This window comes from Gavia stellata, chromosome 4 (assembly GCF_030936135.1).
Source record: "Gavia stellata isolate bGavSte3 chromosome 4, bGavSte3.hap2, whole genome shotgun sequence".
In the NCBI taxonomy this organism is placed as follows: Eukaryota; Metazoa; Chordata; class Aves; order Gaviiformes; family Gaviidae; genus Gavia; species Gavia stellata.
The window spans coordinates 72,630,365-72,647,436 of record NC_082597.1 but is presented as its reverse complement, the minus strand read 5'-3'; the positions used below and the strand labels follow the sequence as shown (position 1 = coordinate 72,647,436).

General features: G+C 35.9%; 1 protein-coding gene across 2 annotated transcripts in view; it reads right to left on the bottom strand.

Moving 5' to 3' along the window:
- Positions 1-453: 453 nt before the first annotated feature.
- PLEKHA5 (pleckstrin homology domain containing A5) overlaps positions 454-17,072 on the bottom strand; it is a 69,817-nt gene continuing 53,198 nt past the window's right edge. Inside the window, exons 18-26 of one of the 2 annotated variants that reach the window (XM_059817030.1) lie at positions 16,435-16,623; positions 15,761-15,878; positions 11,716-11,831; positions 10,185-10,394; positions 7,331-7,489; positions 5,900-6,027; positions 4,919-5,064; positions 3,682-3,766; positions 454-472 (exon numbers count right to left, since the gene is read on the bottom strand). In XM_059817030.1, coding sequence (XP_059673013.1) covers positions 454-472; positions 3,682-3,766; positions 4,919-5,064; positions 5,900-6,027; positions 7,331-7,489; positions 10,185-10,394; positions 11,716-11,831; positions 15,761-15,878; positions 16,435-16,623 — 1,170 coding nt within the window. The remainder of the gene's footprint in view (positions 473-3,681; positions 3,767-4,918; positions 5,065-5,899; positions 6,028-7,330; positions 7,490-10,184; positions 10,395-11,715; positions 11,832-15,760; positions 15,879-16,434; positions 16,624-17,072) is intronic. The other variant, XM_059817029.1, reaches the window with a different exon arrangement.

The window sequence follows — 17,072 nt, the reverse complement described above, 5'->3', positions numbered from 1 at the left end:
ATAAAAATTTTACAAATAAAATGTTAAACCATTAAATTGTAGTGTTTAAAAAGTGTAAAACAAGGTTTAGTGGTGATATGTAAAATTAACCAAGTTATGCATCTAGAAGAAGCAAAAAAGTAAACTTATATGATCCGTAACTAAAAGAACATTAAATTCTGGAGAATATCAAATAAAGTTCTGACTGTAGGCTGCACATTAAAAAGAGCCTTTATTTTATGTGCACAGAAATCATAGCAGCAAGCTGGTATCAGGAGAACAATCTGAAGGTTGTTGAGTGTACATGTGGGCCATTTAAAGCTCTCTTGGAATAAACATTTTCCAGGAAGTGATAAAATGATGCTCTGTGGCCAAAAGCATCAGAACTATGAATTTCATAGATTTAAAATATACTGTACAATATCTTCTCATATTTTCATAGGTCAGGTCCATACATCTGAGGCATGAATTTTTTCAACAGAAGCCATTAGTGCTGAAAGACAGACATAGATTAAGTTACTCTATTTTGGCAACAACAGAATATTGTATAAAGCAACTCCTGGGATTAAACATAGCAAGGAATTTATGACCTCATTCTAGCAGTAGTTATCACTGGTGTAAAACATAATAAAGTATCTTAGAAATCAGTTGTTTCCAAAATCAATTTTTCTGATAAATAATACTGCTGTCAAAGATACTTTGACAGCAAGAAGCAAAAGCAAGCTTTTTTCAAATTTACACAAATTGAATGAAAGCCTGTTTATTTTGAGAGTTTTATCCTGTTGTACATGGCCACCTCCAAATGTTCGTCATAGAAAACCAGTAATAATAGCAAAGACCCTAATTGCTCTTAGAAATGACAGGCACAGTTTGAAGAGGGACGCAGTATTATTCAGTTGCTACGCTGTAATGGCAGCGTAGCTGTAAGGTGTTCTGAAGTTCAATACACCCAGAGCTTGCTGCATTTTGGTAACTGCTGAAAGGACTTCTATAAATAGTTTTTAACAGTTCACGAGTAAAAATGTTTCTGCGCTTTGGATCCAGGTGCTGTATAAAATTTCATTATCCCTCCATTATTCAGTGTAAATGTGATGTTTAAAAAGCAACAGTGTTAGTGGTACACATCCAGATTTGTCTCTGCAAAGCAAGAGCCGTGACAAAGAAAGTAACTTTGTGTTAATGGGTTTTTCCTTAGTCCTACAATATCCTGTGCCACTGATTTTCTATGCCAAATTCCCCTGGCATCGTGCCAAGGGTATAATTTTACTAATTGACCGTAAAAGCCAAATATAGGTATTACCTCATTATTGTCTGAAATATACCATATATTTTCCAGATGCTGCCTGAAAAATTTGGTTGCATATGAACAGGGCTGATCCCATAGCTCTGAAGTTCCCTCTGCCGCATAGGATTTCTTGCATCTGAGAGACACTGAGTTCTCACACGTTAAAAGACCTATCTTTCAGCAAAGCGCAAAGCACTGGAATACTGGAACGGCAGCCCCAGAAGGTAAGGGGCAGTAAATACTGTGTATTATATATGTAAATAATTATATATGTAAATAATAGATCTAATTATTTACATATATAAAATTTATAATAATATGTGTATTATATATATAAAAAATGTGTGGTAAGGGGCAATAAATAAATGTGCTTCGTACATCTCCTACGTATACTAGGTCCATCTCATGGCATGAATTTGTTTTGGAGCTCCTAGGAAACAACCAACAGAGGCATCAAGTGCAGCAAAGAAATGTGGAATGTGTATGCACATATTTGAATGCTTTTTCTGACTAAATTCAAATACTGAACAGCCAAAAGGGGTGTATTTTAAATTCTGGAATCCTTGCTTCATTACAGCGAGGCATGTGTAAGCACAGCATTAGTTTTACAAGTGCCATCCCAGATGCACTGTTTTGTCATAAACAATTAAGGCCTATTTGTAGAATCGTACTTAACACTGAAATGTTTCAGCTACAGCATTACCTATGAGGATACACCACACTGTCGGATGTCAAGCCTTGGGCATTAAGTTACAAAACAGATCACTATATGAGCATTTCACTTTTGCTAATCTTGTATTTAGCATAAATCCTTAAAAAAATGAATTTGCTGATCTGACCATGGGAGCTGATGACAAGAGCTGAAAGCAACTTAATATAATTGGTAATAAATTCCTGGTGAAGTTATATGGTTGCTTCCCCTTTCAAGAGAGGCATGCTGGGGCTACGGACAGAATTCAGCAGTGCAGTTTCAGTTTCACTACTGACCTGAAAGCGAGTTGATGGGGTAGTGTTTGTCCTATTTAAAAAGAAGATGCATGACAACTGCATGTGTATTTATACAGTGAAACTGAGAAGCATTAACACAAATCAGTATTTCCAGAAAAACTGAATAGTCCCACTTCTCTTTTTTAAATAGTTCTGTAATAAAACTTTTGAATGGAAGTACGGAAGTCCAAGCTAAATCTAATCATGACAGACCACATTCATCAAGAAGCTGGCAACACAGGTGTCAGTACTGAATGCAAAGAGTACATTTTCCTCTCTCTGAAAGGGAGAAAAAGATGAAAATAATTCCCTTTTTTTTTTTTTTTTTTTAAGAACATCAGTAGTTTCCTGGCCATAGTTCATACAAAAAAGGTGTCTGTGATGAATAAATCTAATTTTGCTAAGATGAAAGCTTGGCAATACAGATTGGGACAGTAAACAGCAATAACAAAAAAAAAAAAAAAGCATTTTCAGAACTCCTCATGCTAAATGACTGAAAACATCTCCATTTTACAGTTTTCTTGATTTTAAAGGTTTCTTAAATTACATCATTAACTATGGCATTTAACATTACCATTGCTACAAAGTTCATTCTTTTAGCAGAAAGCTTATTTAAGCAGGTACTTCCTAACAACAAAGAAATGTGGATTGATTTAAACACTGGTAACTTGCTGAAGCATTCACATTGGTATCCTACTAATTTCTTTAAATACTTGTATATACAAATATCCTTACCTATATTTCTGTTTCCATTCATTAAGTAGGTAGCACTAGAGGTAGGAACATGTAAATCTAGCCTAACTCATGCTTTCTAACTTGATTCCTAGAAGAAAACACCTACTATGACATGGGAAGAAAAGCTGTGTAGGGCTATTTCTATAGAAAGAAAAAATAGTCTTGCAATTGTTACATTTCTTCCACCCTCATGTTTTCCCTTCCTGTTTGTCATGCCTCAGTCATCTACGTCTTAAGCCATAAACTCTTTGGGCTATGAGACCATTCCCTCCTACGCATCACTAAGAGACTTAGCTTTAGTTGCCTGTTACCACAACAGAAGCATCAAGATTCATTTGCACCTAAGCAGTGATGCTCATACCTTAACTGGGTATCTGTTCTGTAACAGCTTAGGTCGCTCATGTAATTCAAAGGGCTTTTATCTTGCCAGTTGTGGAGAATGTGCTTGATAAGCCAATTAGTCCTTTCTCTTTCTACTTGGATAGAGAATACATTACTTGCAAGCAAATCAATACATGTATTTATTTTATTTTCTGATTAGTTTATATTGAACATTGCAGATAACTTTGTCTTGCCAAGTATTGTCTACAGATGCTTCTCGGAAAAATAACTAGAATACACGTACTTAGAAAAATATTAGAAAAATGGCAGGAGGGGTGGGAAAAAAAGACGTACTTCTCTGTAACTATACACACATGAAATGTGATCCTTCTGTGAGCTGTGTCTGTGTAGATGGAACTGGTGACAATGATGATTCTGGTGAAGAAGGCAAACTTTTCACTGCAAGTCACACAGCAAGATAAATAAGAATACAAGTTACAGAAGGCATGATTTCAAGCCATAATAAATATAAGCAGAACCAAATGAAAGTTACACAAGTAAAGGCTTAAAAATCTGATCAGCAAATTAAGCATAACTTCAGGGCAGAGCATAGCTGTTCTCAAGAAAGATTATTACTCACACCTATAAATAATTAGTAGAACACCTAAGGAACAAACAATTGAGACTTGAATGCTGATGTGTTATTCATGTAGCAAAGAGAGAAAAAAAAACCAGTTAAATTTAACTAGTTGGGATACTCCCAGACCCATCTTTATGTCCCATCTCCGATTAACTAAGCATTTTTTACTCTGCTGAGCATTATAAAATCTATTTACAAGTTCTGGTTTTGATTATCAAGTCACAGAAAGGATTGCTGACTGCACTATGAAGGTCCAGGTCACCTTTTATATCCATAAATTGAACCATTTGGCTTACTTAACCATTCCCATCACCAAATATCCTAATAACATCTTAAATTCTATCTTCTTCCTTCCTCCTCCCCTACAGACTCCCCTCTTTTTTTCTCTTTGCAAACAATTTTGCTTTACTCCGCCTTCTCTTCTTGCAAAGTAGTACACCACCAGTCATTTTACCAGTCAGCTAGTGTTTTCTGTTTCTTAATCTTTTCTGACTCCTGAAAAAATGACCAAACTGTGGTCTTTTACTTGCTAGTTCAAAGTCTACTAGATATATTAGAAACTATCAAGGATTCCTCAATCTTGGACTTACTTGAGGCCATCCGTTAGCAAGGAGGTAAGGGTAAACTATCTATACATACCCAGGACTGAAATGGTGTTCTACAAGATGAATAGGGAAGGATTTGCTCCAAGCAACAACTATAGTATGACTCAATTTCTGGCAATAGTTATTTAATTCCCTGATTAAATGCAAGCATAAGATCTACATTAAAATCTCAAAAAAATGGAATTTCTGTAGTTGTCCACTGGGAAACTATTTTTTTTTATGTTATAAAACCATACACTTGACATCTAGACTAGCTCAGCACTTTCAATTCACAAGGGTTTCCGAGCATCAAAAAACATCATCAAAATGAAATAATTTTACATATGTACTGTATAAGCTGTGCTTCAGTCAAACTCTTTTCCATACCTGCTGTTGCCTCATTTCCTTTTAAAGACTGTGCTGCTAATTCAAATGAAGAAATAATCCCTCCTTGTTCTTGAACGCTAACTACTTCACTTTCTTCTGAGCTGGTTTTGGGTTTGTGGTTTGTAGCTGTGGTCACACTCTGCAAGCTGGTTAAAAAAAGCACAGCATTTACAACTCACCAACTTAATTTCAGGTGCTAACCACTAAGTATAGGAGTTACAATTTAATTTTCTTCTGTTAATAGAAAAAAGTTGCAAGCTTGTGTAATATAAATTAAGCACGTATTTTGAAACCCTTCTAACTTGTAAAGACTTTTTTTTTTTTTTTTAAAAAAAAGCACGGGAAACTGAATTCCTTTTCCTTACATATTCATGCAGTTTCTTTCTGCGTGATATCTATTTTGCTGAAGGGTGCTGTAAGTGATGACCTAACGTCAGAACTCACTTAGGATCTGCAGTGCAACTTACAATGAAGTGATCAATCCTTAAAGAGGAATATCCAAGACACAATATTCCCCTAATTCTGTGATAGTCCAAAATAATTAAGAAAAAGTTGAAGCAGAAGATACAGAATAAGCTGTTTAGTCTGCTCCTGAATGTAGTGTTTTCCTAAATATCAGTGGTAAAGAGTTTGCTATGGAAGCCCTGGCTGAAGCTTTCATAATAAACTGATACAAAGCTTGAACTGACATTACTAAATAAATTTTGTATCCCAAAGCAAGCATTATGAATATATTCTGTCTATAACTGGGGCAATACTTGAAAATAAACATTGCTCCTCCCACCAGCTCATCACCTCTTACTGAACCCCCGTGGTGGTTAGGTTTCTCACTAGATTTCTCTATATGTAACCCACTTAAGAACATATAAATATACCTTATAAGTATTTACGACAGTATTTCATTAGTTGCTTGGTCCATTCAGCTAATAAATACAATGTGCAAGTTTAAAATAGCCTCTGAACATCTTGTTTTATTTTTACCTTATATCACCATCATGTGTTTCTTCCAATTTATTTTTCTTTTCCTTTTCTGCTTTCTCTTCATTACTCACTTCTTTCGAGTCAGATACAACATGTGCATCTGATAAAAGATCATCAGTTTTTGTCAGCTATAAAAAAAGTGAAATCATGAAACAAAAAGCTGTAATACATACTAAGTGGTAGATAAGAAATACAGTTTCAGGAAACAGTTTTATTAACAGACAAATTTTGCCATCATGTATACTTAGTAACTCAGAATTACATACCTTAAGAAATTTTTATCAATACCATTCAGGTTAATAGTGTTATCCTGAAACTTATACCAAAGCCAATGGGCAGGGCTTGGCTTAATAACTTCCAGAACTTATCTGAACTCCGATTGCAGCCTGCCTATTTTTTCATGCTATCCCTCTCTTCACAATGCCAATAGAGATTCCAGCTACTGGAATATATTGCTGATAAACCTGAACACTGCTTTTATATTGTTGTATTTAACCAGACCATTAAGTGTATGACATAATTGTCCTTTAAAAGATTTGCATACTTAACAAAGCAACAGACTCTCAATAGAAAGAGTTTTTAAAGAATAACAACAGATGTTAATTATTTTATACCATTCTCCATTAGACATATGTTTGAAAAAGCTAAATATAAAACAGGAAAACAAAAGGAAAAATGAGAGAGGAAAAGCAAAGGATGACTAATTAAAGAATATGGATAGAAAAGAAGAAAAAAACCCCTCTACACAAGATTTAAAAAAATATTATGTAGATACGATTATGTAGAAACAACTCCAGTAATCTATTCTTCACAGTCAGACTGTTTTTGCTGAGTGTTCAGGGTACTTTAGTACCAGAAACACCAAGGTAACTCACTGCCAATTAAGTTTGAGACTATTTCAAGACAGAAATCAATCCAGTGACCAAATAGCACAAACTACAGTTACTGCCTACTTCCATGTATAAATTGTGTCAGCTTTATGTGCTTCCTATAAACTATTTGATGCACTATAGCCAACCAAACAAAAAAGTCAGGTGTATTAAATGACTGTCAAAAAACTACACTGGGATATCCTACACAATGAACAGATCAATGATTATCATTTAAAGATGCATTAGTATCAGTTTTGTTTCCAAAGAAGTAAAGACCATAATTTTGTAATTTTCTAATCAATCGAGACAGTAACAGATAAAGTTAAGTAAAATGAAATTTAGGAAGACCATATCCAAGAAAATGCAATATCTCAGCTATACACAGATCTGATACAATTTTACACTTCTCTATAGAGTATTTGTTATATCCAAAAAGGTATCTTAGTCTTCCAAGCAAAAGGAACTAGCTCAGTTTCCCATACTCTCCTGTCTGTAGCTCAAAATATTTTTCTACTGCAAGACAGGCTGATGAACAGTTCAATAAGGGACAGTTTAGTACCTCTTTAGTAAAACCTGAATTATGTTCTTGTTCCCCATCATGTTTTAGTTGCGCTATTTCTTCTCCAGGACTTCCATTATTTTGTTTCAAATTATTTTCTTTACTGGTGCTCTCTAATTCCTTCATGTTACTAGACACAGTATCATCCTTTTTTCGATTCTGTGGAATAAAATTTGATACATAGATGTATTCTTACAGAAGTTACCACAGTCTGAGTTCCGAGTCTTGTGCTGTCCTCTGACTGTGATAAAAAAATACTTAAAAAACCTTAAGTATACCACATAGCAATAAGGAAAATGGAAATTGTTAAGCACTTAGAATTTTCTCATTCTTGTACCTTCAAAACAGTTCAGCCTATCAGTTTTTTTCTCTCTAAGATCATTGTACTTTCTGCACCACCCTGCCCCCCCAATCTCCAGTATTTCTATTAGTCACCTTTATCTTCTGAAATTTCATTCCTATTTAGCTCAGTCACACACAGGCTTAGCAGCATTCTTATTTGCATTCTGAGCACTGATTTTTTAAAAAACAGCTTTTCCTGGTTAAAAAAATATGATGGATAAAAATCTGCTCTCAGTACAAAATTCACAGAGCACCTGCGTGCACTTTCTCCAACTATCTTGGGTATCTTCCAAGCCTATGCTGTTAACTGATTTAACAGAGGACCACATAGCATCTGATAATGGCAGAGGATATTACTGATTCCTAAAAAAAAAAAAAAAAAAAAAAAAGAATTCCACTGCACAGAGAATAATTTGATATAAAAATTTTGAGGAAGGATGGTAGAGGTGACTTAAGATTGTGAACTGCAAACGTTATGTTGGCAGAGTAATGAACTGAACTGAAGTGTGGTTCATATAAGTCTGATAAGACTAAGTACTAGGGCTGAGGAAAATAGGAGCCATAAAAGTAGTAAATCTTGTGGCTGAATTCCTGTGATTTAGCACATGCATTCTGTTAAGAGGAAATTCCACATAAGTCAGTTCACAAGTCAATCTCTTTACTTTCCTAACTAAAGTATGCACCCATATCATACACTTGTCTCAAACAATAACAATTGTGAAGCAACTTCCTTTTGTATTTTGGTAATCACTTAAAAATTACACAGTAGGCTGTTTATAAAATCCTTTTTTTCCTCCAATTCTTAAATAACCAAACTCCAGTTGAAAAGACTTCCAGCAGTTAATGCCATTGCACCATTTTTCTGTATAAAAATCAATAGGCATAGAAACTATGCTTTAAAAATAAGAGCTACTACTACAGTAACACCTCATCTTGGGGCTTTTTGCCAAATAGCATTCTGGAAGAATTGAAGTTGTGATAGAAAAAGTGTTTTTGTAGCACGGACTACTAGCTAAATACTCAATTCCGACACGTTCTCACTTACTCTATAGATTTCTTACCCACGTAGCACTGATTTCACACAGAATACTGAAGAACATGCTGACATGAACAAAATTCTTTTGAGTTCTGTACAGCAAGTACTGCTGGCACAGAGGATCTGGCCACTTCCCCCACTCTGCTCCCCATGTGCTGGCTAACCGGGTATGACACATACATGACTGCAGTTTCCTCACCTTGAGGTATAAAATGATACCATAGGAAAGTGGTAAAGCTCAAACACCTCTGTAAAAACTACAAAAAGAAGTATCTGCAAAGCTTTGTTTTGCACATCCGCTTCTTGAGAAAGGCAGGGTTAATCACAAAAATATTTGTAGGACCCCCCTTCATATACAGCATTCATGATGTCATCCCAAATACAGACGCTCTAGTGCAAAGACAAAACTTGAATTCAGTGTCTTCTGGGAATGCAATGTTGTTGAAGGAAAAGTAACTTTTGTATCGCTCCGAAGGCAGTTTACCATGTTCGGGGTGGGGGGATAAAAAAAAAAATCAAACCTAAAACTTATTTGGAAATATCTGAGTTCTTAACCGTGCAATGCATTTAATCTGGTTTTGGAAAATCAGATGTTAAAATGTGTACAAAACATAACAGAAGGCATTTCCATGTCAGTGTAAAAAAAAAAAATAAAAAAATCAAAACCAGTGTGGTCTGAGGAAAAAAGTATGCTGTTGAAAAAGAAAACTAATTCTTAGCAGTTAGAAAGTAGTAGGCTGTCTAACATCCACTACCCTGAATCTATTCGATATTTTTGTCCTGAAGGGGTGTGGGGTCTTTTTTTGTTTTTTTTTTTTTTTTTTTGTTTTTTTAAGGTGTATATTCAGGATAGTATTTCCTGGTTAATGACAAGCAGTTATACCTTCCTCCTCTCTCCCCACCCTTAACTATATAATAAACTCACTTCTTTGCCTTAACTGTTTAAGAATGAATGAAAACAAAAGTGAGGGTTCTACTTTTATGTATTCAAGGGCTCAAAGACCACAGCAAAAGAGCACCAGTTAAGAGCTATCATCATAAATATACATTACTACCTAAAAATGTTACAGATGTTTGAATATATTACATGGCAGAAAAATCTTCATAATTTATACATCAACTGAATCATCATTCTCCCTGACACTGCTTTTAGTCACAAAGCTTGCAATTTCATGTTGTTTGCTAAATTTGACAAACAAACCTGTTAACAAACATCACAATGCATAATCAAACATATGTAGATTTGAAGTATTTATTTTCCAAAAAGACAAACAAGTGACTTCTACTGTCATTAGGTATGAACATGAAGATTGTCTTCTCCCTTTCTCTGTGTATGGCAGAGAATTGTGACTGTTACTCTATACAAGCAGTCTCAAATAGACACCTATAGTATGACATGATTTTGGAAAAGAACAATTTTGTAACTTTTTTTTTTTAATTGGACACATTAAAGTTTTTGAATAATGTGGGACCCACCTGCGCCAATTTGAATGGATTATCTCTCACAAACGACAGGCTTTGTGAAGGAGACTGGTCTGAAACACCAATAATATTGAGTCCTTTTCTCTTCTCTCTCAGGCAAGCTTGTTGGTGTCTCTTTATTCTTTCCATCTGTTCCTCCACAGTCATTCGAGGCCGTGTGCTTTCTGCAAGACACAGCTGCTCCACTGCACTTCTTGGTCTTTCCTTAAATGGAAGAATATATATACATATTTTTTTGTTTTTAAAAAAGCAGGTTTCTAACCTGCTTAGCTTATCAGAAAAGATCACCTAATAATTTACTAAAAAGCAGAAAAATAGTAGGCAATTAAAGATCTCCTATGTATGTGAAGAAAGTACAAGAACCCATTATTAAGAAATGAACACCAAAATTCAAAATAAAAGGAAGGAATAATTTGCTTTTTTGAACACTGACATTACCACCATCAATCATAAACATTAAAAGAATGGGTAGATGCTCTCTTAAACCCATCCTATCAAGTTGAAACAAATTACCAGACATTAAATGACAGGCAAACACAAGTTACTTGACTGAGACAGAAACATAACCAAAATTTAATGATCCAGGACATTTATCCCGTTGATCTAATAGTGATTTCTGCCTTTTTATTTCAACAAAAAATACAGCTGGACATAATTTAACAGCAAGTGCAGGCTGAAACAAAGTGAATTTATCACCACTTAAAAATCTGTAATTCCAAGCATTATATTATTCCCAAAATAGCAACCATCACTTTACCTACTCTGCTCTTGAAATTCACTGATTTTTCACATAGATCTGTACTTTGTATGACAGAAAAAAATTTACTTCGGGCTAATCAGCTGCATTCAGTACATTCAGAGTAACTGATTTCACCTCTGAAAAGTGGTATTCTTTCTCCTGTCAACATCCTGTGAGTTCTCTCCTCTCCCATTCTTCCTACAACTTCTCTTCTCTTATTCATGCTGTAACTATGGCAAAAGTTTTCCTCCCTTTTGCATGAACTACATGTAAATGTCTGTCTTCCACCCAGAGACTACAGGACCCTCTAATCTGAAATTCCAGGCTTATTACCCACATATTGCTTACTGTATCCTTATTTTCTGGCTGCTTTAGGTATTTCCCAAATCATTTTAGCAATGAAATAAATAAAAGCCAGTATTTGTTATACAAGGGCCGTTAAATTGCCCCAGAAGCCAAATACAAGTCCTTCAAAGTTTTAACCTAAGATGCTTCATGCCCTTTCAACTCAAGCCTGAACTTCAGTAGCTTAGTAGTTTTACCATTACCATTTAGTTCCTGCCCAGTTTGAGTGTCTCTATGCAGTTTAACATACATGACCTTTACAACTTTGTCATTCTTTCTACAGTTGTCTCCATTAACTTAATATATTATATTTTTATAAGAGTGACTCTTTTTGTAAAGAAGATTAAAAAGATAACTACGCCTTTTGAAGTAGCTACAGAAATTAAACTTAGAAATTAACACATCACTATCCATCAATGCTCAAAGGTTATTTTAAAGTACCGTTCTTAGATCTATCTTCTTATTCTTCCTCAAAGTGACATAGGATGCTATTGTTGAAGACTCTGGTGTTGGTGATTTGGTTCTGGGTGGTACAACTCCCACAGGAAAATGTGAGCCTGCGAAACAGTAAAGCAATATACTAAGCACTATGCAAAATATTGCCAAAACAGTTTATTGTTTTCTACAAAATACATGTTGTCCGCCTTGGAAACTATTCTTCAAAAGACAGCAAAGATCTTAATACCTAACTATCACGTCTGTTAAGGTACAGCAAGCAGATGACTTTCCCCAGGGGTAACTACTGCACATGGCACAAGAAATTGCTGGACATAAAAACATAAACATAAAAATTTCGTCTGTGAGAAACAGACACAAGTTAGATAGCATTGTGTGGAAAGGCCAGATTTCACAGATGGTTAAGGGGGAATTATGTGAAAGGTGGCCAAACTTCACAGACAATCGGACGTCAGTACTGGAACTGTTTGTGGAACGTCTCTGCGAGGCCAGCAGCGTGCCCAGGGAACCACAGCAGTGCTACCACTGATGGCCAAGCTCACCTCGATTATGGTGGCGAAGATACAAAATTTAGCAAAAGTGGGACCAATGAACAAAAAGTAATTATGGGTGGGCTGTTTATTTGGGAGGAAACAAAGGCGGCGAAAGGGATGGGGCAAGGCGGATGGGAAAGAACAGGCACGGAATAATGGAGAGGAGGGGGAATAAAAGGGGCCGGCTTTGCATAAAGAAGCCGTTTGTCAGTATGCTTGTCTGACCAAGCCCCGTGCCTCAGCGTTGCAGTCTGTCCTATCTTCTTATTAAACTTTATTCTCAAGTATTCTCCATATGAGTATGTTTTCTCTTCTGCATATGAGTACATGAGAGATGACAGTAAACTTCAAGCCAGGCTAGCTTGCCAGCAGGAGACAGCTACAGAGAGATCATACATAGGTCTGGGGAACAAAGCCAGGAAAGACTGCAGGTCTGTGGGTTGGCTACCAGAGGGCCTGTAAGTCTGGACCGGCTACCAGGGGGAACCTTTTGTCTGTGAGATGCTAATGAACTTAAGACAAGACTAGATGGCAAGCAGAACACAAGGTGCAGGAGCCAGCTGTCCAAGAGACTTTAAGTCTAGGATTCAGATACTGAAGAGGTCAGAGGTACTGAGAGTTGACTGATGGAGATACCATAGGTCTGGTCAGCTCTTGGAGGGACTCATCTGTGAGTGTGCACACGTGTGCTCATGTCTATATGTGTATGAGATCAGCTAGCAAGCTTTGAGCCTGGTTAGCTGGCAAGTGAGAACAGGATCATGCTATTTGTGTTGTTTGACCTTCACGTGAGTGCTGGTCTTGTTTATGTGGTGCCTGTAACAGCACTGGTCTCAAACCTGTTTGCATTATCTGCTGTGGTTAGCTGTGGCTGTGCTTGTGCACAGTGCGACTATGCCTGCAGCCTTGCGGCTCACTGTACTTTGGGACAGGGAACTGCAGCAGCCAGGGTCTACCTGGTCGGGAGCCGAGGATATTCTGTGTCCTGATGTCCATTACATTCATCCTCTCATAACAATATCCACCACTAGTTTTTCTACTTAGAGAAGCCCTGCCAAAATGTAATTAAGCTGGCAGAAAACTGAAGTAAGTTAAAACTTACCAAAATATACAGATACAATTAAATAACACATGCTTCATTTTTGCTCCTTGATACATGTAGGAAAAACAACTATGAAAAATATTTTTCCTCAATGATTTTGCCTAAAAATAGATATGTCTTCTTTGATAGCCAAATTATTTCTCCTTGTTTTTCCTGAAGTTGCACAGATTTCAGAGTATATATTAAGTCAGTGAAGGCTCAACTCTTTCTCCAAATTGTTTGATAGGCTGACAAAAGAGATTGGAGGTATCTGAATGCCAAATCCATCATTCAAAACAAAAACTATAAAGCAACACTTTGGGTCTCCTTTAAATGTAAAAAGGATAAAACACAGCAGAAGTCCATTCTCCTTTTGTGTCACCTTTATGTACCATTCAGGTCATAAATATTCCTCTGTTTGCAAACAGCTGTAAGGGTTACTTTACATAGTCCCATTAAAATGTTTCTCTTTGATTGTTAACATTTGAAAAGAGAGGGAAAAGGCTGACAGAAGAAACATGAGAAGCGTCTAGTACAGTAATATGCACAATGAACTAGAAAAATATTTTTAAAATTTCTTCTGAAATTCACTAATTTTTAGTTCCCTGTTGGGGGTGGTTCTATGTCATTTAAGTAGGACTTCTTAAAGCAGCAAGAAAGAAAAAATTGCAGAGATGAGCTGTCTTTGAATTTGTTTCCTTTTCAGCTTATAAACTGTTAAGATAGAATGGCCTAAAAATGTTTATTGAAACAGATTATAGCTGTAATGGCATGCACACTATAACCACCCCCCTCCCCGAATGGTTATATTTTTCCTACTGCATGGGGATTGTTATTATAAGTGAATACACAGAACAAGAAATATCCATTAGAAAATTCACATGCTCAAAAGCATGGACCAGATGATAAAACACAGCTATGATAAACCCACTTCACACTGTTGTTTGAGAACGTAAAAAGCCTCTTGCTGCTTGCTACCACTGCAGCTATTCTCTCCCCCAACCCCAAATATTATTTATATTAGAAGAATTCGTATTATTGCTTTCCCTTACTGGGGACTGTTTTTCTACAAATGGGCATAGTAAAATTACTTCTGTCTTTACAGAAGAAGATAGAAAGCAGATTGGTGTACTCAAAAGAGTATTGGTTTGCTTTACATAATCAGTGCAGGCTTTCTTATATTGTCTTGACAATTACTTTCCCTCTTGTCATAAATTGCTATGAACAATCTAGAACACCACAGGTCAATAAACCTGTGGTATGTTGTCAGAAAGGCAACTTCCTCAATTTAGGTGGCTGATGATTAGCAAATCTCAGGCAAAACCTTGCACTTTTCACCACCAAGTTAAAAGAGATTTAATATCTATCTGAAGTGACCATTATACCTCAGCAAATACCATAGTGAATCTGAATTGACTAATTGTCTGGTAAGTGCAAGCTTAATTATATCATATATCATAGGGCCACTCAGATTGTTTACACCCAAACTGTATGCTAACCTTAGTTTTAAAAACCTCCATTACTGTTCTGATGAAAATATTATCCTTACATGATCATAGTTCTTGGTCAAATTCTGGTACTGTTGCACCGGCCTGCTATGTACATGCTTAGTCAAACTACCGTAACAGAAGGCAGTGATCTTGCTGGCACTAGAAACATCAAACGTTACAGTAAAAAAATGGATTAGTTACTTTTTCTAAAAGCTCTTAATATGGTTTTTGGGAGGTGCTTAAACTGCTTTTCCTGAAGTCACCTTTAACAAAATATTCTGTGTGTTTTAACAAACGGAATTGAGAACCACTTCCTGGTAAAAGACTCTACCAAGCAATTAGTAGCTTTTATGGGAGCTAGATGAAGAGAAGAATCCAAAGCATTTAGCAATTGCAAAGACCTTTATTGTCTGTACACTCCAAGGTCATGATCATTATTCCTATTATATCAGAGGACAGAAGGCAATTCAACAATTACAAGATTAAAAAAAGAAAAAGACATTGTTTCCCTGCCTTATGAGAGCCTGAAAATTCTGTGGTGCTGCCTTCTTGGACGTTCCAGTGACACAACATTGGGAGCTTGATTCAAAAACTGAATAATTGTTCAAGGGCAAGAACATAAAATGGGTAATTGTTCAAGGGAATGATGTGTGAGGAATGTGAGTGATGTGATTAGACATGGTGTCAATAAGGATTTCAGGGTTGTTGGTGAGTGTAATGTTTGATTTTTCTGCGGTGTAATTGACTGAAATCTTTCTTGTCATATAATTAAATCATTATTTTATTGTGGAATCTGTTTCATCATATTAAGAAACGGACAGGCTACAAAAATGCGAAGGATGATATAGCTTCTACAACACAGTTAAAGCTTTGTATGCCTTGTGAAAAAGGCTGAAAGGTTGTAAACACCACGCCCAGGGACAAACCTTTAGCTGTAGATTCTGATTCTGAAATTTGTTCTGTTTTTTCTTCACCATTAGACTCATCCACTTCTGCTACTGTAGTTAACTCTGGTTCACTCTTATAAAGCCTATAATCAGGACCCTGAGGAACAACAAGTTATGAGGTAAATAAACAGGCATTTTTGTACAACCATTTACGTCTTAAGACTCAAAACAGTATTTTGTGATGACTCTGCTCTCACTTTAAGATGATGTTTCATTGTTCAAGTGCTACTGCAGCGGTATTTCTTTGTAGTTAATTTGAGTAACAACATTTGCAGACTTTCAGAAATTACAGAAAAAAATTGCCATAAAAATGCGGAGGGTTTTTTTTCTTTTAAATGATCTTCAGGAAACAAACCTGTATAAGGCTTCAGCAAAAACTGATTCTGAGCCTAGAGTTTTTTAAGAACTTCTGAGGAGAAGAATTTAATTTTCTGGAATTTACTCAGATACAGGCATTTAAGTCTTAAGACATTTTATATATGCACAGAATATATGACAGGAAAACATGAAGAGCAATGATGGAGCTGTAAATAAAACTAAGTAGCCAAAAGCAAAAACGTAACACAAAAGTAGCCAGATGACAAAATAAAAATTGTGACTGTGCAAAGGAAGGGGGATGCTTCAAGAACAATGTGGCAGTTTAAGCCACTTACACAGTAAGATCCATTTCTCTGATATCCTTGAACTTGGTGAATCTTCTTTTCTTCTGGCAGATGTACTGGGCCCCTGCTATAACAGAGCAAGGAGCTGCTATCACTGGGCAGAGGGGGGATTATGGGAGGATGCTCTGTAAAGTCATAGGACCGAGGGAGTGGAGGACGAGGTGGGACTACTTCCTCTTCCTAAAGATTGTAGAATAGTCACCTTATTTAGATGTGCACACTTGTTACAATTATTTATAACTTAAAAAGAAAAATATATTACTATAGCTACACCAGCTATAGATGTTGGAATTAAAGGGACAATGTCACACTAGGAAAAAAAAAGCCAAGACAGCTTTATTTTCTTTGGGGTTTTTTTGTTCTTTTGTTTGCTTTTTATTTTATTACTACCACCTAGACTGAGATACTTCAATAGTTTCATTATTCAGCTTATCAAGATTTTCAATTCTAACACCTGCACTTTCTGTTGGACATGTATGAACTCTATGAATCATCCTTTTAAAAATTAAATTCAATATATTTTTAAGGACTTGCATATAAATTAAGACTTTTAGAAAGTTTTGTAAGCCAGATGTATATTGCATAAACTTTAGACAACCATGACAATGTCCCTTTAAAACTGTAACTTC